The sequence below is a fragment of the Salvia hispanica genome, chromosome 1, assembly GCF_029641045.1.
Source record: "Salvia hispanica isolate PSC_SH4W2 chromosome 1, Shi_PSC_v1, whole genome shotgun sequence".
Classification (NCBI taxonomy): Eukaryota; Viridiplantae; Streptophyta; class Magnoliopsida; order Lamiales; family Lamiaceae; genus Salvia; species Salvia hispanica.
The window spans coordinates 24,704,413-24,729,672 of NC_142692.1; the positions used below are offsets into that span (position 1 = coordinate 24,704,413).

The window sequence follows — 25,260 nt, forward strand, 5'->3', positions numbered from 1 at the left end:
CTAATTGACTTGGACCGCTGAAAATTTTAAGCCATTCGAATATTTAATACTAGACGTTTTGTCCTTTAAATTTTTGGATTTTTAGATCGTTCTTTTCAAACCATAAATTAAAAATAATCAGAATTAAGTATAATTTGATTTATTTATTCCCAACCTAATGTATACTACTTTATAACTTTTTCAGCTCCACTTTAGTTACAAAATTTGGGATTTTAAGAATTCAATTTCCGGAAATTTCAAATTATATTATGGATTTGTATTCTCTAAAAGTTAAGATTCTTGTTCTCGCAGACAAAAATACGATCAAAAATAGAATTCTCAGCCCTAACTCCTAAGCCACTAGTTGTATCATTGTAATAAACAAGGGGTAAAGGCAGGGAGCCTAGAATTCGTACAACCACAAACTCCAGGAATGTAAAAAAAACACAGGAATAAGTTTACATTGCCATTAACTTGGGGCCATTGTCTGGCTTGCCCATTCCAGCAGCTAGATCAGCATCCAGTTGCGTGTGCGGTGCAGGTCCCAACATTATCTTCACACTGCAGTAAAGGTAGGTTAGCATTCTAATACAAGTGCTGAATGCAGCATGTTGATCATTTAAAGCAACACAAAAAAACCCAGGTTCCAGTATTTCTCCACTTGGCTGAAGTTTTAGTTCTGCAAATATTCTTTTCATCCTATACTGATAAATCATAAGTTCAGCAAATCTAATCTACTAAGGCAATTGCTAAATAAGTATCCCCATTCTCAACTATTCTAAAACTGAGCACTTAATCATAACAATAACCACAACAGAATGTCCTTTCCCATGCTAAAAATAGTTGAATTAGGTCAAGTGTTCAGTAACACAGTAGGCCGTGTCCTGCACCAGACAGCACCATTTCCATACAAGTTCATTGCTCTCGGCATATATTAGCTTGCATATAATACTCTACTTTTACTTTTAAGATTATATACTTCTAAGTTCAATGCTCTCTCTGCATATACATACTCTTATAGTTACTTATTTGGAGTATAATTCAAAACTTCATATAAATCTACAATGTTGTATTAATGATGAATTTTCTAATACGAATCCTATTTGTTGCATTATATTAATAGAACAAAATCAGAAATCCAATGGCAATTGAAGCTGATGATTTTGTACTATTATTTATGCTAAGACGAACAAAACAAAATCACTATATATAGAAAATAAACTGAAATTAGCCCTTCCAAGTCATCAAAAAATCTATGTAGCCAAAATTCTCATCGTCTTCCAAACAGCTTATTTAAGGGCTAATAATAGTTTATTTTATATATTTTGGTGTAGTTCTATTAAATATATAGGCAAGAATATGATTCATATCAGAAAATCTATGATTAATACAAATAGTTACTGTACAACATTAGACTTATACTTATAGATTTATATCAAGTGCCTACTTATAAGAAAAAAAATATGTATATCCTACTAAAATGTTGAAGTAGCATAAACAATAAGAAAAGTGTGATAGCATATGCAGAAAAAGAAAGAGAGAGAGTATTAAATTTGTATACTGTGTTATCCAAGCAAAAGGTAATGACGATCTTCTTAATAAGATGTGGAGTATAATTATTAGAGTTTGCTAGCTACAAAGCGACTCAACAGAAAATCCAATACGATAAACCCATCTGATTCTTGAGAAATCACCATATTTTCAGAATCTCAACGCTTTGAATTACATCATGCCTTTGTGCTCAGGGTAAAAAATTTCTTCTAGGGTTATGATATGAGTGCTAAATAACCAACCGATAATATGCCAAAATTCTTAGATAAAAGATGGAACAAAGCAAACTTACCGCTTCCTATGGCGTTTGGTCTTGAAATGTTCGTCTCTGACAGTCACATTAGCAAAATAGCGACTGCAAAACGGATGAAAAATCAAATTTTGAATAATGATCAATAGAGTAGTTGACAATAACAACAAATTTGTGAATTAGAACACTACTCGCAGTGAAAACAATAGTACTGCCCCATTCCCGGAAGATCTTCATCCACAGGCAAGGGCTTTCTGTCTTCCTCCCCTTTCTGAAGCTCATCGTAAACGGCGTCGTCGCGTGAGCACTCCAGAGTCAAGGAAATCATGTTTTCCACAGCAAAAAAGAAATTAGCGAAACAGAAATTCCTCAGAAATTATCAATAAAAGGATATCCTTGACGAGAAATTTGGATCGCCTGAAAGACTTGTGAGAATAGCGGCGCTTCTTCACACTCCTGTGCGGACACTTTCCACCCATTGTAGGTTTGAGTTTTGATTTGGTTGGGATTCAGAAATCAAAAACCCTAGCTCAAGCATATAACACAAAACTTATTGGGCCAAGCATATGAGTCGGCTTGTGGATGGGATCAACACAAAACTTATTGGGCCATGGCAGTACAGATGACTCAGGAGCTTTCAAACCCTATAACATGTTGGACTAGGTTTTATACCATCAAATACTAGTGTTTTTTTACCCCCTTGTCTAGAAACATGAATTTTTAAAAAATGCTTAGTATTAAGTAGAAGAAATAATAATTATTAAATGTAAGAGAAAATAAAGTTAAAAAACATTAAATTGGACTCTACAAAATTGAAACTCACCGTTCACCAATTTATCCCCAAATTTATTTAAATCTGCGTCAAATATAAGTTTGAAAATTGATTGGAACATAAATTGTACAAAAATTAAAAACTTCTACAAAAAATAATCTTTTTTGTCATTTTGGAACGTCGTCTCGTTTCTAAAAAATGAAAAGTTTTTGTTTCATCTTTTTTCACTTTTTCTCCTTTTTCTCATATCTTACTCATTTTTTCTCATCATCTTTTTTATTTTATCAATTTCTTATTAAAACTCCTGTCTCCATATAGATAATTTTTTTTATGACCGAGGGAGTAGTATAAAATAACTTGGTTTAATTATCGTTAGCTCAATTTCGGCATTGGACATCCTAAAATATGATCATGGACAAGCTATTGCAGTTTCCTCAGCTAGTTATTATAAGAAAAAATCATTATATCCAGGTGCTTTAGGAACTCCACTTGATTTTTAGTATTAAATTCGAATTCCAATCTTCGTTTTGGTATGAGTTCTGAATTCCAATCCTCAAACTAAAATATTATGGACTACGCATTCAAAATTATATGAGAAACAAGGTTCTCAAATAATATCAATTAGTTATAACTAGAGATGTCAATCGCGGATTGCGGGTCAATCGGATGTGGGCTAATCGGGTTGTGATTTCTTTTGGGTTATGAAAGTTTAGCCCTAACCCTGAAAGCTGGTTTTCGGGCTAGTCCAACGGGTTAATCGAGTTGGTACCGATAAGATTAACATGCGATCAATCCAATAAATAATGATGAAAATTAGTTATATTCACAAAAGGTTAAATTTTTAATTATGATAAATTTGAGATATATGCTTAAACTCAATCATAAACATGACCAAATACTAGTATTTGAGATATTTCGTGAAAATTTTAATGCATGTTTTAGAAATTTAAATATTTTTATAGTAAATTTGAAGTTTTTAATTTATTTATTTATTATTATATTAATAAATATTTATATATCATTTGTATATTTAATATAAAATTGAAAGTTACTTTTTTTAGTTATCTATAGTATAAAATTAATCAATGAAGTGTCGAATTAGGAGTAAAAACATATAATAATATAAATATTTTATCGGATTTTCGCTCTAGCCCATCGGGTTTTTATGTCTGGCCTTAACAGGTTGTGGGTTAATCGGATGTAGGCTAATCGAGTTTTAATTTATCGGGCTACAAATTTCCGGCTCTAATCCTATAAATTTGTCGGGCTATTCGGGCCAACCCACAAGTTGCGGCCTACACTAACATCCCAGTTACAATGACGCTACAGGACTACCAAAATAATGTTAAAAAGTAAAATGCATTATTATATGTAACAATATAAAGAAAACGAATAAACTCTGCACCATGTTTTATTAATGGCTACATTTTAGGCTATAAATTATTTGGTTATATGTCATGGGTTACCTACCTAAACCTATAAGCATACGCGTACCAAAAATTTGACCTCTGAAATATTAGTTCAATTGATTAGTGATGTTCTGGAGTAGGAGAAATTCAATGTAATTATTCGTAGCGACTGACACAAGCAAATTCGCAGTTACATATAATAATCAAGAAAATAGATTAAAAAAATATGAAGTCTTAGTACTCTAATTTCTCTGACAAGCTTATCACAAATTTATTCACAACACACACTGTATCACTCCATATATTTGTTAATGTACTCCCACTCTCAACTCATTTTATTTGAGTACATAATTTGTAAACGTGGTCATAGTAGTACACCTTATTAAAATAAAGATTGCAAGGGAAAAAATAATTGTCACTGAAGCTGAGAAGAATATTGCGTAGGACGATAAAACATAAGATATGCAAGATTCTATTTATTTGAATAAGATTATTGATAACAACCGAATAAAATGTTCACCAAACGCATGTTTAAGTGGCAATAATCCTCCAATCACATTCCCTTTGTTGAGTATTATACGTGTAATTGTTGGAAGATAAGGTCTTATACTTACTAACTGTTACACAAAGGACAAAAGAATCGTTCTCATTTTCTTTTTGTAAGATGCCATAATTTTTTAAATCAAATTTTAAACTTTCTCATTTATTTATTTATATAAATTATATGTGTGGTCTTTGTGTAAATATACTTAAAATACATTACACGATTACACTACTCTCTCCGTCCCATAATAGATGCCAAACCTTTCTTTTTAGTTTGTCCCACAAAAAATGTCACATTTCTTTTTTTTGTAAAAAGTTCACTCTCACATTAATATAAATATATTATTTTCTCTTTCCACTTAACACACAAAATAATACCTCCTAAAATATCGCGTCAATCTCCAAGTGTGACATTTACCTATTCCATGTCGATCCAAACACAATCAAGTGATTTAAAACGATTGGCTGCACGATCAGGCCGATTGAAGGCGTGATCAGGCCTTGAAGGAACTACGTGATGACTTTGTTGTTCTGAATGTTCAACAAACCAAGCTTATGGCGAAGCTTCAAGCCGATAATGAAGATGATTATCCAGTCTTGGATGGTTCATATTCGTCTGCTCAATACTTTGTGACGCGACAAATGGAGGTTGCACTGCAATAAAAAAATTATTAAAGACATTTTTAATGCAATTGATAATGCTAATTTGTGTTTTTAAATATGTCACCAACGATTCAAAAAGCGTCTTTATTGTTGGTATTCCAATTAAAATTAGAGGACGCAAATGGATGTGTCCTAAAAAAATTAAAAAATTAAGTTAATTTGTCATTAATTTAGGAATACTTTGTTTTGCAACCTAAATATTAATTATTTTTAAAAAATTTCCAATACAAGTAATTGCATCACAAATTTTGTGTCTTAAAAGTAAGGAATAAGTTTGTTTTCAATGTTGATTTCTAGTCTTCAATGGTATTCATCTAAATGGATGGATTTTTCGATGCAACGTGGATAAAACGCAGGCGAAAAATGTCGTAATATGTACAATTATCTTGCTACCCAAAATCTATGAAGTCATTTTCCATCTCATCAGTTTGGCGATATTTATTTTATGAATTATTATTAAATGTTGTTATTACAATTTTTAAAATATTAATAGTACATTCCCCAATTTTATTTGAGAATTACATTCTCCAATAAAATACTGCATCTTAATTTTTTAGAAACCAATAAACTATACAAAAACCAATTCAGCACCTAAATCAAGTAGCACCTTATTTCTTAAAAAAAAAAAAAAAAAAAAAGAAAAAAAAAAGAAAGAACTTCTACATCCCCGTCTTAAGAACAACTATATATGAATGTCTATGATTCAGTATTTGAATTGAAACTAACTGGAACACCATATTGATTTGTGACTCATCAATGTCAATGACAAATTTGTAAGTACTATGAGTTTAAACTTTTTATTGTTATTTTGAGTTCCAGGGAGATTCAATTCCACATTTATCTCATCAATAAAAAAAAGAAAGAAAAAAGGCAAATCACTATAATATCTGTCAACAAAATAGTCCTTGAACTAGTAGTCCTTGTCAATCATGTTTCGTGACATTGAGAAAGAATTTCGATAATATTGCCATATTATTTCCATAGGTAAATAGACAACTGAACAAAACAATGTAGTACATGAGAAAGAGTGTTCCTCTTCTACAAACACAATGCAAAGTGACAGAACAAATTTATTTATTCTTAATCTTGTCCTAAGTAAACTATAATTTTACCAAATCAAAGTATTTCATGAAAAAGTTGAATGCACGTATGACCACACGTCTTTTACTAAGCTAATTCAATCACACATTTATACAAACCATTCTTATTATTGTTTTATTGGGTAATGATCTTTGGAGGTATGTGCAAAGTAATTAGTACCAAGTCCACCTAATTCGTTTGGAATTTGGAACAAGAAAATTTAGTGGGTAGAATAGTAATCTCACATGCTTAAGGGTCATGCTAATTAATTAGTAAGTAATTAGTCAAACACGGCTGATTTGTCACGTAAGCATCCAATTGATTCGGCCGGACATTCATGGCATGATACCATACATCCATACATACATGCAATGCATACATACTCCTAAAATTCAATTCTTCCATTTCTCTATAATTGTATTCGGTAGTGAATTTTGTCTTGGGTCTAATTTGGTGGGTGGGCCCCGCCCCTACGAAACAGCTAATTTTCTCTGTTCCTGGGTCTTTATATATCTCAACGGCTGCCTCCATATTTCCCTCTTCAAACCATTCATCACTTTCTGTTTCCACACTATAACCTATAATTCTTCCCCTATTAAGTAAAGAGAGGAGATTCTGTGAAATGGGAGAGGTAATTAATCACCTTCACCGCTTCAATTTTCATCTTAATTTTTTTTCTATTCATGAATTCTATTTCCTGTGATTATTGGCCGTTTTGCTCAGTTTTCTGTTCCCTCTTTCAGAAAGATGGAGAAAAGAAGGTAGAAGCGCCGGAGAAGAAGGCCGCAGACGCCGGAGGAAAGAAGGAGGAGGCCGGCCCGATCGCGGTCGTCATGAAGCTTGACTTGCATTGCGAAGGATGCGCCAAAAAGGTCAAACGCTCCGTTAGCCATTTCCAAGGTACTTAAATTTTTCATTAAAAAAAAAGAAATTAGTTGAATAATTTATATATTGGCAGATTAATTGCTCTAATTAGTAGTAGTACCGTGGTACAAGTGAAAATTACATAATGTTAGAAATCAAAGTGCCTAATTTTCTTGGGTGATAAGTTAGGTAAATAATGCAACTTAATATACAGTAAATTATCAGAGCAACAGTGTGTTCCGATATTATCTTGATTTGGTCGCAACCAACATAGAACTTTGCGGAGATAACAAGGAACAGAGAATTTTTCCGTTACCTTTTCAATTTCAAAATTCAGCATTATCAATTAAATATACATGGATAATAATTAGTATTATTGCGCTTTGTGAAGGTGTTGAGAAAGTGAAGACCGACTATGAGGCTAACAAGCTAACCGTCACCGGCAATGTTGACCCGGCGGCGCTGCGCGACAGGGTTGCGTACAAGACCAAAAAGAAGGTTGAGCTCGTATCTCCTCAGCCCAAAAAGGAAGGTGGAGATAAGAAGGCTGAAGAGAAACCTGAGAAGAAGGCAGAGGAGAAAAAGGGGGATGACAAGAAACCCAAAGAGGTGAATTTTAAAAATATTTTAGCTCACCATTTAATTTTTAATTAGTATTGTTAGCCGACTTAATAAATGTTTTACTATAATCCAGCCTGCGATTAGCACAGTGGTGATGAAAGTGAGGCTGCACTGTGACGGATGCGCACATAAGGTCAAGCGGGCAATAACAAAGCACATTGATGGTGAGTTTGGTTTCAAATTTATTGCATTTCATTCATATAGTATCATCAAATATTCAACTCTCAGAGTTAGGTATATATTAATTACTAAAAATATGACATCTCAACCTGTATAGTATGATGAAAATTTCATAAGTAATTAATTATGGTTGGTTTATTTTAATTATAGGGGTGCAGTCGGTTAAAGCTGACCTAGCAAAGGACTTGGTCACGGTGACCGGGACGATGAATGTGAAGGAGCTCACATCGTACTTGAAAGAGAAACTCAAGAGAAGTGTAGAAATCGTTCCTCCTCCGAAGAAAGACGATGGAGGCGGTGACAAGAAAGAAAAAGCAGGTGGCGGAGACAAGAAGGAAGGCGGAGGAGACAAGAAGGAGGAGAAAAAAGAGGGCGGAGGAGACAAGAAGGGAGCGGAGGCAAAGGCGGTGAGCGGTGGAGGAGAAGGAAGCAAAGGAGGCGAGGGAGCAAAGGTAGAAGTTAACAAGATGGAGTACCATGGTTTGAATCTACAAACGCACTACGCCATGCCTATTTACAACCAAAATTATTACAATCAAGATTATGGTCTCCCAGTTAACCACTATCAAGATTACCCACCTAACTATGCTTACGGTAACACTGGCTACGCCGTACAATACGCTTCGGGACCTCCCCCTCCCCCTCCAACGTATACGAACGCGAATATGGGCATGAACATGAACGATCAAATGTTCAGTGACGAAAATCCGAACGGATGCTCCGTGATGTGAACCGTGCTAGGTAGCGAAAGGGGTTGGGATTTATAAATGTAAATAAAAGTTAGAAAAAATTAAAAGAAAATACGTTATAGGAGAGGAAATTAGAAAATGAAATATATACATTGTAACGGTGTAGTATATGAATGCAAACCAGGGCAGGACCGGTGTTTGCGAGGTCGATTTATTGTTTGACTTGTATGTTGCTATCGATCAGTTGTTAGTTAATAAAATAAACTCAATTTTTGCTTCGCTAATCAAGTTTTATTTTAGATTATCTTTAGTCTGATTAATAAATTAATAGTGATGTGAGCCTCGCTCAGCCTGGTGTAGATACTTTGTTTTTTCATTTATCGTTAAAATGATTATGCCTTCTTATTCAAGGAAAAATTAACTTGTTAGGAGTACTAAATAATAATTATGTGACATTGAATTAATTAATGTAGAGCAGCCTGGTTGTTAGATCACTTGCGTCCACTTAATCTTGACAAATTAAAAGCGGCTATGTCGACCCTTACGGAGATTTTGGACGCTTTTACCCTCCAAAGTTAGACTTTTATATTACTCCCATTTATTATTGGGTTATGTACAATACTTCTAGTATACAATTAGAATTCTCTACAAATTTTTAGTTCATTAAATTTTTGTATCAATGACTCATTTTATTAGATCCGTACAATTTTCTTTTCAATAGGTCTATATACTATAATACTTTTTTATTTTAAATGTTTTTATACTTTTTTTTATCTGATTGGATCTTTATTTAATGGAATTCAGAATTAAATTAACTTTTTATGTGATGAAATTATTTATTTTTCTTTTTTCTCATATTAATTTTGGAATTAATTCAGTTTCAATATCAACTCAAGAATAATTGAAAAAATAAAAATTTATTAATATTGTCAGTTATCAATATATAAATTTATCATTTTCATGGATTCTTAAGTCGATATTGAAACTAGATTAATTTCAAAATAAATAAGAGAAAAGAGAAAAGTTAATTAAATTATGAAGTCCATTAAATAAATATTCAACCAAAGAATCTCTTAAATTAAAATGTAATAATATAAGGACACAATGAAATTTAAAAAATTAAAAAATAACCTAATGAAACAAAATATATTACTAGTATAAGTATCTAATGAAAAAAAATTGCAGAAGGACCTAATAAAATAAAATGCATTAGAACAATGACCATTAGATGTGTTTTGTCTTTATTTATTAATCTTCTGGGGGAGGAATTCATTGGAGTTAGAATTGCACGAAACATGAAATCCCATAAAATCGATGAAAATAAATTAGAGCGTCCACTATACAGGAGCCGCGGCCGGGCCATGGGAGAGCCGCGAGCCGCGGCTCCCTATAGTGAGAGGGGTGGGTAGCCGCGGCGGGGGGGGGGGGGGGGGGGGCGTGGGCGCGCCACGTTCGTGGCCTGGCCGCGGCGCTTGGGCGCGAGCCGCGACTCTCCTATAGTGCCGGCCACGAGCCGCGGCTCCCCTTTTCCGATTTTTTTTTTTTTAAATTTCTTCTACAAATATACCCATTTTTCCCCAATTTTTTACACCATTCCAATCTCCACTCTTTTCATTTTATCACAAATTATACTTTTGAAAAATGAGTTCCGGCGATGAGTTCCAACAATTGGTGGATAGGGAGTTCGATGAACTCGTTCAAGAGGTGCAACGGGAAGCAGAAGAGGAGGAGGCGGCGGCGGCGGCGTTCGTTCGCCCGTTCTATCATCGGCGGACCATCTGGCGTGACCATGTCGGGGCACACCATCGGTTAGTAGAAGACTACTTTGGCGATAACCCCCGTTACCCAGCAGAGATTTTCCGTCGCCGCTTCAGAATGTCGCAACAGCTATTCATCCATATAGCGAATACATTGGCGCAGCGGTACAGGTGCTTCACATTGCACAATGATGCTACCGGCCGACCCGGGTTGTCGACATATCAGAAGTGTACCGCTGCAATTAGGCAGCTTGCCTATGCCGGACCCGCTGATATGTTCGACGAATACCTACAGTTGGGTGAAACAACTGCTCTGACGGCGCTGAGGCAGTTTTGTAATTGTATCCAGACCATCTTCGGTCCGGAGTATCTACGGAAGCCAAATGCCGATGAGTGCCAGAGATTGATAGATATGCACGGGCGAGTGCATAATTTTTCGGGGATGATGGGCAGCATCGATTGCATGCACTGGGAGTGGAGGAACTGCCCGGTGGCTTGGAAGGGGCAGTTCACATCTGGATTCAAAGGAAGACACCCAACAATGATACTGGAAGCTGTTGCTGACTACCGACTGCGAATCTGGCATGCCTATTTTGGTGTCGCAGGGTCGAACAACGACATCAACGTACCAGATTCATCCCATCTCTTCAATGATGAGTGTTGGGGTGAGGGTCCGACGGTCAGATTCATGGCCAACGGGACGCAGTACAACAGGGCATACTACTTAGCCGATGGGATATACCCTCGTTGGCCCGTGTTTGTCAAGACGATCCGGCAGCCGGTTGGGCCGAAACAATCCTATTTTGCGGCCAAACAAGAGAGTGCTAGGAAGGACGTTGAGCGTGCTTTTGGTGTCCTCCAATCGCGATGGGGCATTCTTCGGTGCCCGGTTCGACAATGGCACGAAAATGATGTCGCCTCCATCATGTATGCATGTATCATATTGCACAATATGATAATAGAGGACGAAGGATATTCTGCAGAGAACTGGGCACCAGAAGAGGGTGCAAGTACGAGTCACGGTGTTGCAACCGCCCCACTGCAGATGGGTGTACCGCGTAGTGATGCATACTTAATCCAACGGTTCGCCGATATGCGGAGGGAAACATCACATACGACACTGCAGGCTGATATGGTAGAAGAGGTTTGGAATCGTAGGGGAGGAGGGCGTAGAGCGTGATATGCGTTGGGAAAGTAGTTTATTAGAAGTCGAGAATTTTCGTTGTATAATTTTACCCCTTTGTATAATACAACGAAGATTTTGTTTTAATTTTAGTTCGTATGCATTTTTTCAATTATTATTGTAGTAGAATTAAAAAATAAACAAAATGGAAAAAATTAAATTTTTGGTGGCTTGGCCATGTCCACTATAGTGGGAAACATGGGCATTGGTGGCCCGACCACGATTTTGTGGCCTGGCCACACTTTATGGCTTGGCCCGGCCATGTATAGTGGACACCCTTATATGCTGTCGAGTTTCCATTAATTATCTCATTTTTGTCATTTTTGTCTAATCCCTATTAATTGTCTATTTTAACTATTCTATTTTTAGTAACTGGACTTCAATACTCGTAACACATTCTACGCATAAATAAAATTAATAAAATATAGGACCACGTTTCACTAATTTTCAACTCTTACTTTTCTCAGAAAAATTAAACGATTTCTTAAAATCTATCCAATCTAATACTCCTATGTGTCAGTTAATGAGGAGAGGAGGGAGTATATCTGACACTTTCTACCGAAAAGTTTAACCAAGTGCATTGCATGGAGTGAAAGACAAGTCGTGAAAAAAAAGGCTTCCGTTAGCTTCTTCCTATGTTTGGAAAGCGTTTATGTGGAGTATTTTAAAAACTAGTATCACACCTGTGCGATGCACGAATTAATTTGATTTCATAAATATATTTATATTTAAAATTAATTATTTTTAAATACGATACAACTATATTATTTAAGGTTTAAAAATCGCAAACATGTAAAATAATTTAAATGTACAACCCCAAAACATTAAATTTAACAAATTTGGAAATCAACCAAGTGCATACACATTTTAAGATAATGGTATGGAATCTGCATTATTTATAAAATTAATCAAAGTTCCAATGACTAATTTTTTATATCTAACACAAAACAACAATCATAATTTTATAACTTGAATACCATTTACATAAAAAAAAAAATTAAAACAAAGCAATAATCATCAATACTAAGGAGACTTTTTAATACACATTATTAACAGTGGAATCACAAATACAGTCAACCTCGTTGATACAAATTAAAATTTTAAAAAAAATTCAAACAATCTTTCTTACGTTCCAGCCAAAAAATATATATTGCTTGCTATAATTGCACATGTAATTATTTCCAAGGTCAAGCCTAAAAGTAATTACACACTAAATATACGTTCGCCGTAACTTACGTCTCAACCCTATTTCCCCCTTATTTGCGGTCAACTAACAATTCGATATCAAATTTTATTATCTTAGAAGACATGTTATATTAATATTTACATTTGTAACTGAATGAAGGAAAATGTTACATCTCAATACCAATTCTCGAAATAAACTACAAATCTCATACTTCAATAACAAAAGTTTTAATTTTATGCTTAAACAATTGTATTCAACACCACAGTTCACGTAGTGTATATAATTCCTATAATGAGTTAATCAAATTTATCCAAGCCCAATTATAGAAAACCATAGAATAAAGAATAAAGGTTGTCAAAAGATGAAACCAGAGAATAAAGGTTATTAGAAATTAAGTGATAAATGTCATAGAAATATGAAATAATGTAAGGAGTGAGTGGATGTAAACTACGAATCTCATACTTACATAAAAAAGTTTTAATTTTATGCCTTAAGCAATTACCTCCAACACCACAATTCACATAGTGTATATAATGCCTGCAATTACATAAACAATGAGAGTTAATCAAATCTATCAAATCACGTTTATAGGAGACCGTAGAATATATTTATCGGAAGATGAAACCAAAGAATAAGGTTTATTAGAAATTCTGTGACAAATGCCATAGAAATAGGAAATAACGTAATGAATTTGTGGATTTAGAGCCACCACATGTCATAGATTTATAGTTGAAAAAAACCTTTCACTTCTCCAATTATTTATAATTGGTTTTTAAAAACCGTTTATTTTTTATTAATGACATTATGATTGAAATTCAATAAGTTTTAATGTATACTAATATATACGTTAGTGAATATAGCTTTTGACTGGATATAGCTTTTTAATTAATGACATTATATCTATTGAAATATAACATAAATTTCTAGCAAATAATAAATGTCCACATCTTATAGTTGAAAAAAACCTTTAAATTATGATAATCAATCATAAATTTTATATATTAGCCACGTCTTATATCATGCCCAAAACTCTTAAATATTCAAAATGTAGCCCAAAACTCGACTTTTATATTAGTATAGATAGATATATACGTGCCAACCACACTCTTAAATATAATTCAATTAGAGTGAATATGATCAAATTAAGTCGACTAGCTAGTGACTTCACAGTTTGAATTGCATCCTTTGATGTTTTGGAAGCTACTCTCTTCGTTCTTAAAAAATACTCCCTCCGTTCCATGTTACTTGAGTCACTTCTTTTTCGCACTCGTTTTATAAAAATAATAATAAATAGTTAAAGTGGAGATAAAGTAAAGTAAGAAAGAGAATAATATAGTTAAGAGTCTTTAACTATATTATTCTCTTTCTTACTTTACTTTATCTCCACTTTAACTATTTATTATTATTTTTACAAAACGAGTGCGAAAAAGAAGTGACTCAAGTAACGTGGGACGAAGGGAGTATGTACTATGGGTTCGGCACGTATTTTTATGCAAAATTGATAAAGTAAGAAAGATGTAGAAAGAAAAAGTAATTAAAGTACTGTTGTTTGAATTGCATCCTCTAATGTTTTGGAAGCTACTCTTTTCATCCTTAAAGAATATGCACTATGAGTTCAACACGTATTTTAATGTAAAATTAGTAAAGTAAGAAAGAGAGATAGAAAGAAAAAGTAATTAAAGTATTGTTAGTGGAGAATGAGTTCCACCTCATTAGAGAGAAAACAGTTTCCAATAGTAGAAAATCAATATTCTTGTGGAACAGACTAAAAAAGAAAGAGTCCATATTCTTGTGGAACATATGGAGTATACTTTATTAATCATTTCCCGCTTCAGCAATAATTACAATATTTCAATTTCAATTTAAATTTCATTAATAGCTTCACAAATTGCGTTCAAAATGATACCTACATCTCTTCCAAAGAAAAATTCCAAGCTTTGACGCGAATTTTTGGTGGCCGATATTGAAACAACAATTGCAATGTATATAGATGAATTATTTTTGTTAATTGATTGTTACATTTGCATATCCATGTTGACAAATCAATGGAGTGTTACTTATTGATGACGACCTTTAAGAAGCATTAATAGGTGATGGATGTAAATTAAAACCCTTGATTTCCACATAGAGTCTTTTGTATATGCTGACTTTTCACGGCAACAAAGGCTGCATAAATAAGCAAGCCAAAATTTAATTTATACCTTTTTCGAGTTTATTTTCAAGATTGACCGATTTTTAAAACTTTAGCTGTTTCTTTCATTTATTAAAATTTTTCCAATGAGTTCGTCGTATAATTGTGTTATTCTCGTGCCTTTATTATATCTGGCAAACTATACTCATTGGTTGTTACGTTTTTCACAAGTTTTGAGTCCTATCACTTTCAAATCTTCATATCTACTTTATTGAAAAATGTTTAGGAGTAGAATTTTTTCTATTCTGTTGACTAAAAGTAATATGTTACAGATAATATGTTGCCTTTCGGGTTGCATGAAGAATCATGCGAAAATGAAAGAATATACATTTCGAGGTGTTTTATTCACCTTAATTTATTTTACGTTTTAGTTTTTATTAAACTTAACTCTAGATCCAGGAAAAAAAACAATCGTAGCCAACCACCGTGAAAATCCCAAATCCGAGTCACATGGCCTAATTTTTGTGGATATTATAAGACTATTTCACCCTTAAATATATTTTTTATTTATTCAATTTATTTTTCATGTAATAATTTTTTTTCATATAAAACATTGTGTTATAAAACTGACCAATATATTTACATTGATAATTGGCTTTTACCAAAGAGAATGTGAAGACCAATGCATTCATGCACACACTATAATCAAACATATTACTACAATAGAAAATACTAAAAGTTTAACTATAAAATACTATTTAGTTTAGTATACTTTTTCAGATGTCCAAAAGCTAAATTTACGGGGTCGATTAGCCTCTTTTCGCATGGATCAGATTCTTGATACGCATTTTTCACCTTTCGACTTGTCGAGAAAATGGTATTCAACTTGACAAATGCATGCATGCATTATATTCTAGGAACACAAGTAATTAAGGCCCAACTGGGTTGAAGCAAAATTTAGGATGTGACATCATCTAATATTATAATAGTAGAAAATATTAAGAAGACACATTATATTGCTAATCTAATAGTACAACATCACGTAGCAGTATAAAATATTACATACTAATAACGTATGATTCTATACATGATAGCTTATGAAATAAAACTTGCATAAACTATATCACTTATAAAATAATTTAATCACTAAAAGGTGCAATTTGAGTGAACCGATTTAATATTATCTCCATATCATATTATTAATCAACAACTAGTTCAAATTAGAGGCGACCAAATTCAAAGTTTCAGTAATATTCCATTCTACTAGAATTAAATTTCTGAAACCAACCCTAATTTAAATTCTCCACCCTCCAATGAAAAGCAATGCAATCAATCCCTACCTCCCTTTCTACCGCATTGTGCGCCGATGTCCAGGTCTTCAAGGTAAAATCGATGTAGGGTAATTTTTATAAATTATGGCGTGACCAATTCCCTCTTATCACGAGCATCCTAGATAGTTTAAGAGCACTCCCAATGGTTTGGGGATAAACTCCCTTATTTCTCCCTAACTCCTGCCACATCAGTGCCACATCAGCACCAAAATTTATCCCCAGTTTTTAGCCAACTTTTAGCCAACCTCTGCAATGGTTTCTCCCTTATTTCTCCCTAACTCAACATTTCATTTTTACATCATCACTAATTTAATTGTTTTATTTTTATATATAATAAAGCTAGCTTATTTAATTTATAAGATAAAACAAATAATAGGAATAAAGTTCGTTGTATTAAACACGGGTACACATTACAACGAAGAAAATTAAAAAAAAAAAAGTACACGAATGGAAAAAAAAAAATCAAAAAAAAAATTCAAGGGCGGTGGGCGCGGTTTCTATTTGCCCACAATTCTTCGATGATATCGTGTTGTAGTGCTTGATGGGCCGAAAAATAAAAAAAAAATAAAAAAAAAATAAAATAAAATTGATCATCGCCGAAAAATCGCCGAACAGCTCCCCACAGTGGCCGGCGATGATCCGGCGATAGCCCGGCGTTAAAACGCCGCTTGGCGTAAAATCGGTAGGAATTTCGCCGAAAAATCGCCGAACTCCTCCCAATGGCCGGCGATAAGTCGGCGATATCCGGCGAAAAATCGCCGGATTTTCGCCGTCGCTATTGGGAGTGCTCTTACTAGCTATGCTGACAAACAAAATAAAGCCAAAACTATTTTGTTATTTACAGCTTTATTATTTTGCTATTACAAATGGCATACATTAACGATGAGTGAACGTTTTGAAATTTTACTGCCTTCTTTTTGCCAAAATTATTTAGTTTGATAATAGATAAACTCATAAAAGCAATGAAATTAAGGAAAGTGGCTGCTGGTATGTGTAATTGAAGTAAAGACAAAATATTGTCGATTCAATGGATTTACGTTAGAATTTGAAATTCTGTGTTGACTACATAAAGCAGCAGCCAGTTCAAGTGGTAGTGTAACTGTAATTAGTAAACTTGTGACGCAAGTGCTTGCATCATATTGCCAATTAAATCCATCGACTGTGATGTTTTAACTTCCATAGTATATTCGTATTGCCTATTTTAGCCTTATCAATTTATACATACAGAGAATTGTAAACAAATCTGAATCATATAAAATTGTATAAATATAATCAAATAATGTGATAATTTTGAGAATGTAACAGTAAACGGCAAGGCAGATAATATGACAACCAAATTTCATTAATCATCGTATTCAATGGTAACTAACTAATACATGTTCCCTCCGTTTCGCCATAATTGAGTCATTTTTCCTTTTCGAAAAGTTTCTTCATAGTTGAGTCATTTCTATATATGGAGTAACTTTTTTCTCTTTCTTACTTTACTCTCTAACTTTATTCTCTCTACCTTTTCTTCTCTATTTACTTTTCTATCTATTTATTTAACACACCAAATATTCATTTCTAAAACTTCGTGCCGAAAAGTTTTGCCACAACTATGAAGAAACGGAGGGAGTAGTTCAACTTATAATTCAGCTCTGAATATATGATTAGATGTCAAATTTTACTAAGGAAATATACGGGTGTGTTCACTTTGAAAGAATTGGCCAATTTTTGAAAGAATTGGGCCAATTTTTGTGTTTACTTTCCATTAATTAATTGTTGGGGGCCACCATTGAGGTGGGGTCCGCACTATTCATGCTAATTGAGGAAGAATTGAAATTTGCAAAATTGGTAAGATTTGTATGTGCATTGAAAAGTGCACCAAGAAATGGACTTGATTTTACACATTTGCCCCACCTTTTCACCTTTTCACCTTTCCACATTTCCACTTGGAGGGATAAATTTGTCCATCTATGATTCTATTAAGTCAAAGTCTTTATATTATACTCCCTCCTCCGTCCACAAAAAATAGAGCATATATACCATTTTTGACCGTCCACAAAAAGTAGAGTACATTTACTTATTAAAAGTTTTCAACAAAATAATAACCCTACACATTATTTTATTTACCACTTATGCCATTAGAATTAAAACTTCTCTCTAACACTACTTCTCTCTTATTTTTTCTCATTCTCTCTTACTTTGTTCTCTTATCTCTTATTTTACAATTCTATATTAAAATTCGTGTCATACACCAATTGCTCTATTTTTTTTGGACGGAAGGAATAGTGAACAATCCCTCAGTTTTGTTAAATGATATTTGTAGTACTTACTTGACAATTTCTTCCAACCTTTTACGGTTTTAGATGGTTTTTGGCCAGACTGGTCAAATTCAACAATGGGGTGATTCAATCAACTTTTATTAATGCAACCTAATTGATCAGCCGGACGTGAAGAGGTTGAAGTCGGCATTACTAAAATTTTGTTTAATTGAATCAACAAATATATTACCTAGTCAAGCCATTACATATTTTTGACTCCCAATTCAAAGGGCGTGGATTCACATTTTTATTTGTTCATTTGAGCCTGTTTGGGGGGGAGTAAGATTTTCGAACATGCATTATGAGAAAATAAATGTATTTGAATCCAAAAATAAATGTTTGAGAGAATATTGAGAAAGAGTTAAGAACTCATATATATGTTTACAGATAATTAAATTTTTTGACTAAGATAAAGAATGGATGATGCAAGTATGCAAGAATCATTTCACCATTTTTTGGGATGTAATTTATCTACCAAAATTTTCCTTAGGTCCTAATTATTACAATTAATTTTATATTTTTGTCAAATTAAAATGTAAAGTAAATTGAGTTTTAATTGCGCGTTAGTTTTAGGGGACTCTTTATTCGATCATTAGATGAAGGTATTGGTAGTTAAGTCTTGAGGTTTAAACATTCCTGCTAATATTAATAATGTACTGCTTGTCGTCATGAAATGATACGTAGTGAAACTTAATAATATGAACAAATCTAAATTCACAATTACTATTTTACATTATTTTAGAAAAAAACAGAACAATTAGAGAACCTGGTCCGTAGTTTGTTTTTCATATTTGGTCGTATTTTATAGTTGAAATAACCAATATCGATATCGATATCCATCCATATTATGATCCTATGCAGAAACAGTTCTCCAGTACAATAGCTCTATAAAAAGAGCTACTACTATATATGAAATCTCAATTTAAGTATCAAAAGATTTGTAATGCCATAATTCTTTCAATGCATAGTCCAACTGTCACATTTGCTCCAGACCAATGGACATATTTTCTCCTATTATGATTTAATTAATTTATAGTCTGATTATAATTATATTTTCCTGATTGTCTATCATCTTTTAAATAACTAAATTGAAGGCTCAAAAATACATGGATGTAAAACACCCAGTTGGCAGGTGCGTTATTCGATTCATTCGTTAATTACTATTGTGTGGCTAACTCACTCTCTATATGCTGATTCAGCAATAAATTATTTAGTATACATAAAATTTAATATTCATTAGTACAATTCAATTAGATTCAGCGTCGTTACTACTTAGATTACAAAATTGCAAAAATAGAGGGACTAGGTACCGACTATTTCTGTGGCTCATAGAAATATGTATGATTCAAAAAATGTCATTGTCCATCGTCAATGTTCTTTTGGAACTATATACACATAGCTAGATCATAAAATCCAAATCAACTTTGAGTATAAAACTAGAATGATGTAATAAGGATCTAGCTAATTTATCGTATTAAATTCCAATAACCATTTATTTACCAAGGTATTTTTGTTTGTTTAGTTCTTTTATGCTAAAGACATTCACGCTCATTATTTTAATTTACCGTTCTAAAAATAATTTTAGTAGTAGTAGTTTTTATATAACTAACTGTACTTTGTCCCCATAAAATTCGATCAAGTTCTGGCTAATCCCATAAAATTTGAAAACAACATGAAAAGTTACAAAATTTAAAATTTTCTTAATTCTTTAATCTATGTACAAAAAGTTGTCTTTCGTGATGTAAGCATCGTTGTTTAATTAAATGAGGAAAGGAAAAAGAAAAAAAGAAAAGAAAATGAAATGATAAGAAAAGGGAAAAGAAAATACCCATTTTAATTGAACAATGTTGCTTTTATCATGACCAAAAGATGTAATTTCTCATATAGGCAGAACAATGAGAAAAATTGAAATTTTGTGATTTAAAACTCTCTATTTCACTTTAAAATCGTATATGACATACTAGAATTTTATCAAATTTTATAATTAAATTATTATCTATTTTCATACTTAACGATAACATCGTGCTTATTTATACCAAAGAGCTCCTAAATTCAATTTCAAAGATACAAGTACAACCTTCAACTTGAACAAATTTAGTAAATCAAGCCTTTGAATCTTCTTATTCAAATCAGCTCTAATTTGATAAACAATTACACAAACACTCTAATTCAATTACAACTAGGACATGCTCTAGTTAATTTTATTTGATGCTATTTTTTTTTTTCAAATCAATATTCTCATGGCCTAAAGCAGCAAGCATGTCATAGGTCCAGTAATTCTCAGCCTGCTTACATATATACTCGTATCTACACTATTTATTTTGATATATAGCTGTTTTAGATGAGGTACATGATCTAATTAAATTATGATTGGTGTGTGATTAATACATCAAATCAATATAATCTGAGGAAGAAAAAGTGGTTTGAAGTTGGACTTTGAAGATCTCTGACTCAGCTCTGACTAAGCAAAGCCTAACTTGTTGGCTTCTTCTGATTTCCCCTTTCAAACCAACAACAATTGTCACAATTAGTTTTAATAAGACAATTATCGAGTCACTTTCTTCGCGGATCATTGAATACTTTATTATCACCTTGGATTCACATGCTTTATGTTCTAGAAATATAATGGAACTTAGATTTGAGACCCCTTCCTCGGATTGAGTTCATTATGTTGTTGCGTTAAAAGTTTTACTAAGTACTACATATTTTTATGTTTAATGAACTATGTACGTGACAAATACAATTCCATTTTCAAAGAAGTAACACATGCCACTATCTTATAATGTACGTGAAGATAAAAGAGACAACTCTTCTGTCGGTTGGAGGATATCATATTATGATTTCCAGAAATTTATTATGTTAGTTCATGTAATTAATATCCAATCTGGAACTCAATTTGACATACAACGGTGAGATAAATAGATTCTTGACATACTCCTACTGATCAATTATATTTACATTTTATAGTTGATCTTCTTTCTGTAGACCAGGATCGCTACTCGTCACTCCGCCAATTGGATTCAACCTCAAATCTTCTAGCTAATTACATTTATTCAAAAGTTCGAATATTGTAATGGCAATAAACTATCAAACTTAAAAAGAGGGGAGAGGAAATATCACGAGAGATAGGACATGAGAATTTCAAAATCATAAACACTGAAATTGGTGCCTTGTGATCCTATTCTCTCTCCATAGTTGTAGAATTGTTGGACTTGAGTATCAGAGTATGTGTGGAGAGGTTGAAAAGACATTATTCAAATAGACTCCTTAATCAAATTGGCCCCAACTTAATTAAATTCTTTAATGGAGTATATAATATGGAGTAATATCCAAATCCAGATCAAATGATCCAGCTCCTTTTTAATTTATTTTTATATTTAAGATATTTTATAGTATTAAATAATTCTTTCAGTTGTTAGCATAATAAAGTTCTTTTTGCTAAGAGTGCTATGAATTCTAAAATGACTTTACATAGTATACTAATAGTAATAACTCCGTATTAAAAAAGTTGATGACAGTAGACCTGAAAGAAAGCATCCACAAATATTTCATATTAAATGCATACCAATCATACACGAGTGATATTAGCAAGAAAACTTAGTTCCTCGTTATTGCCAATAATTTACACTGATAATCAATCTGGATTTTTAAGTAATCATTTTTAAAAATTGAATTTATAGTAAATCTCTAAATGTTCACCGGGAAAATTGACTTTGATTACAAATGAAGAATACGCCGTAGATTGGAGATCACCTTCACATGCAATATATATGCTTTTGATTGATATAAATACCATATAAATATAAAATGAGTTTTATACCGAAACTGCAGCTGCTTTAATTTAGGATTTAGCTAATTGTTTTCTAATATACCAAGGTGTGCATTGAATTGGTAGGAATACTAAATAGAGGATTAGAGTGTGTAAACATAAATTTAATCCGGAACTAATTAAAAGATAATTGAAAATACATGATAATCCGAAATTAAAAAATCTCCCAGCCTCTAGAAAAGCCCCGACAATGCGTTAACAGATAAAAACATGAACAATGCCTTCTTCAATCTTTTTTTCTTATATAACCGTTCTTCTCAGGATTCTTACCGAACACTAACTGCTTTTTCAACACAAAACATATTTCCGGTTTTTAATCTATAGGACTCCGTATAATCAAACCAGCAGCAATGCCATATTCATGTTGAAATTGGTATGGCATCATGCTCATGTATGGCATGTATGGTGAATTGATGGGTCATGACGCATACATAAATTAGGTGGTGGAAGTACGTGTGAATGGGCTAGTGGTTCGAGAATCTGCTGGAATTTTTAATCCACGTAATTATACTATTGGAATTCTTAATTATTTCTTGTGTAGGGGGCCAAATACATGACTAGGTGTGACGCTGGGTCCACATCCACGTCATTCTGGCTTGGAGCCACTTTGGAGTTTGGATATCTTCATCTAGTTTATCATAATTTATTTTTTATATACGACCTAAATTTTACTTGTACACCTAGTATTATTTTTAGATGTATGTGACCGCTCTCCTGATGTGCGTAACACCACCAACAATATTTTAAATGTATTATAAGCTATTCTTAGATATTGTACAAAATAAATCTTATGAGAGAAAAAAAAAAATTATATGAGTATGTGGACCTTCAATAATAGCCAATTTTTAATTGGGATTGCAACAATTTAAATTTAAATCTACTCCCTCTCTTCAAAACTTTTAAAAAGAGAGAAAAACACTATGTTCTCTTCTAATAGAGTGAGTTTTAAACGTGAATATATATGAAACATGATATGGATCATCTTTTTATAATTCAAAACTATATATCAAGTTACAAGTAAAATGTCTAATTAATTTTGTGTTCGATGCATTATAATAATGTGGTATGGGCACATTAGAATTTGGAAAAAATATATGTCAATCTAGAAAGAGTGCTATATTTATCAATTAAGTCAGAGGTAAGATACAGCCTTGAAATAATGCATCTATGTTGAATTAATTTTCTAGAATCCAAAGTAGGGGAAACACGATTATGCTATTTATTAGGGCAGTTCGATAAGTCAAAAAATGCTAATCCCATGCCCCCCAAAAAAACTGCTACCAGCATAGCCTAACATTAATAACATTGTAATATTAAATTAATAATATTGAAGTCGAATGTAACACGCCTTCCTTTCTGGAAATATATTTTTTAATAACATAAACTCGCCTTGGTTGAACGTTTAATTGAAACATGGGGAGATACGAATTCTTTGCTGGTGAAAAGTTGTTTAGTCGAATTTGACTTTGCCTCCATTGTTTTGGATAAGACCAAGAGGTAGTCAAGGACCTCGTGTTTTTATTCAAGAAAAAATATATACATCTTGCAGGAGAGGAAACCACTATCACCCAACCGCCATATATTTCAAAGTCAATTTTATACAATTTTTTCTAGCATAAGCTGTACGTAGTTTGAATTTTAATAAATGGTGGGCGCACATTAAATTTGTAACACTAATGAGTTTAATTTGGGTCCATTTTGTAATGCGTAGTTAGTGAGTGGTATTAAAAGTTGGTGTTAGGTCGTCAGAAATTATAAGCCCATAATTGATGATCGACCTCAAGCCCAAAATAGTGGGTTCACGGAAGCCCATAGAAATTGGACACACACACGAAGTTCTTTGCTTTTTGCTGTTATAAACTTTGCAATCTAAGTATATAAAAATAATTACATTTTAAAATTGAATTATAATTCTAAATCAATTCATGGTTGAAGGGTATTTTGAATATAAAAAGGCTAAAAGGAGTAAAAAGTTCTTGGTTGAAGGTATTTTGGATTTTTAAAAAAGGTAAAAAAAATACTTTGTTCGGTATATATCATTGCAGCAAACAAGATGATTACGTCTAGGGGTGAGCAAAAAAACCTGAAAACCGAAAAATTCGATTTTTCAGGTTTGATTCGGTTTGGGCAAAAAATCGAACTGAAACCTGAATGCACACCCCTAATTACGTCGCCTTGGCAGCTCCACATTCTGACCCGAAATTATGTGAGGGGGTTCAATTAGGGTACGCAGTAGTCTGTTAAGAGATATACTTTAATCCACTGGCTACCAAAAGCCCATCTTCAAAAGTATCACTCATACTTATACCTTAGAGATAGAAGCAACTATACGATAATAGTGGAATTCAAATCCAAACTCATTGCAGTAAGATCTGTGTTTTCAACTGCGCTAGTTTGTTTGGTATATAACCAAAGATTCAAAGATGTGCGTTGCTATTTTAAAATTTAGGGACCACAAGTGTACACGTGGCAAAATATAAAGACTAAAATGATAGCCCCTCATTATTATTAATATAAATTACAACTAATAATTTTAACATTTTATTTATGAATTTCCCTATAGTTATTCTCTCGATTAGTCATTAGTCACTTCAGTACCACCCATGATTATATTCTTTTGAAAAAAATCGTTAAGAACGCAAAGTTGACTTTTCTACTAGTAAAGTGATGTCAATGGAGTATGAGATATTGATTCTTAAAATTGCAAATTCAAAATTTCGTTATATCACACTCTTGAGAATTTTGGCAAACTTTGAGAGGAATTTATGATCTCAATGCCCGAAATAATACCGATTATACCAATGAAAATGGATACTATTATTTCTTATTGACCGATTTACGCACCTGCATAATTTGACATGCGTGTTTGAATTTGATTTAGGAAAATCAAATTTATGGGAATTTTTTAATTCCGTAACCTTAATAAATGGAGTGAGTTA

The 25,260-nt window shown here is 32.8% G+C and overlaps 3 protein-coding genes across 3 annotated transcripts; 2 read left to right on the forward strand and 1 right to left on the reverse strand.

The window, feature by feature from the left end:
- Positions 1-325: 325 nt before the first annotated feature.
- LOC125219075 (zinc finger (C2H2 type) family protein) lies at positions 326-2,307 on the reverse strand. Its single transcript, XM_048120939.2, has 4 exons — positions 2,175-2,307; positions 1,972-2,080; positions 1,823-1,885; positions 326-540 (listed from the first exon to the last, which is right to left on the reverse strand). Exons 1-4 carry the CDS (start codon positions 2,257-2,259, stop codon positions 438-440), a joined length of 360 nt encoding a protein of 119 aa, XP_047976896.2. The 5' UTR covers positions 2,260-2,307; the 3' UTR covers positions 326-437.
- Positions 2,308-6,752: 4,445 nt separating this feature from the next.
- On the forward strand, positions 6,753-8,885 carry LOC125218674 (heavy metal-associated isoprenylated plant protein 3-like). The gene is made up of 5 exons (XM_048120394.2): positions 6,753-6,878; positions 6,991-7,147; positions 7,503-7,720; positions 7,806-7,896; positions 8,063-8,885. The coding sequence occupies exons 1-5, from the start codon at positions 6,870-6,872 to the stop codon at positions 8,641-8,643; spliced, it is 1,056 nt and encodes a 351-aa protein (XP_047976351.1). The 5' UTR covers positions 6,753-6,869; the 3' UTR covers positions 8,644-8,885.
- A 2,014-nt stretch (positions 8,886-10,899) lies between these two features.
- On the forward strand, positions 10,900-11,538 carry LOC125220999 (uncharacterized). The gene is made up of 2 exons (XM_089060317.1): positions 10,900-11,209; positions 11,321-11,538. Exons 1-2 carry the CDS (start codon positions 10,900-10,902, stop codon positions 11,536-11,538), a joined length of 528 nt encoding a protein of 175 aa, XP_088916443.1.
- Positions 11,539-25,260: the final 13,722 nt, after the last annotated feature.

Excerpts from the sequence above, each read along its gene's own strand:
- LOC125220999 (XM_089060317.1), top strand. The coding sequence starts at position 10,900 with ATGATACTGGAAGCTGTTGCTGACTACCGACTGCGAATCTGGCATGCC. Across the intron at positions 11,210-11,320 it reads GGACGTTGAGCGTGCTTTTG|AGGACGAAGGATATTCTGCA; the intron begins GTGTCCTCCAAT and ends ATATGATAATAG.
- LOC125218674 (XM_048120394.2), top strand. Across the intron at positions 7,148-7,502 it reads CTCCGTTAGCCATTTCCAAG|GTGTTGAGAAAGTGAAGACC; the intron begins GTACTTAAATTT and ends CGCTTTGTGAAG. Across the intron at positions 7,897-8,062 it reads AATAACAAAGCACATTGATG|GGGTGCAGTCGGTTAAAGCT; the intron begins GTGAGTTTGGTT and ends TTTTAATTATAG.
- LOC125219075 (XM_048120939.2), bottom strand. The coding sequence starts at position 2,259 with ATGGGTGGAAAGTGTCCGCACAGGAGTGTGAAGAAGCGCCGCTATTCT. Across the intron at positions 2,081-2,174 it reads ATCCAAATTTCTCGTCAAGG|GCGACGACGCCGTTTACGAT; the intron begins ATATCCTTTTAT and ends TGGAGTGCTCAC. Across the intron at positions 1,886-1,971 it reads TACTATTGTTTTCACTGCGA|TCGCTATTTTGCTAATGTGA; the intron begins GTAGTGTTCTAA and ends TCCGTTTTGCAG.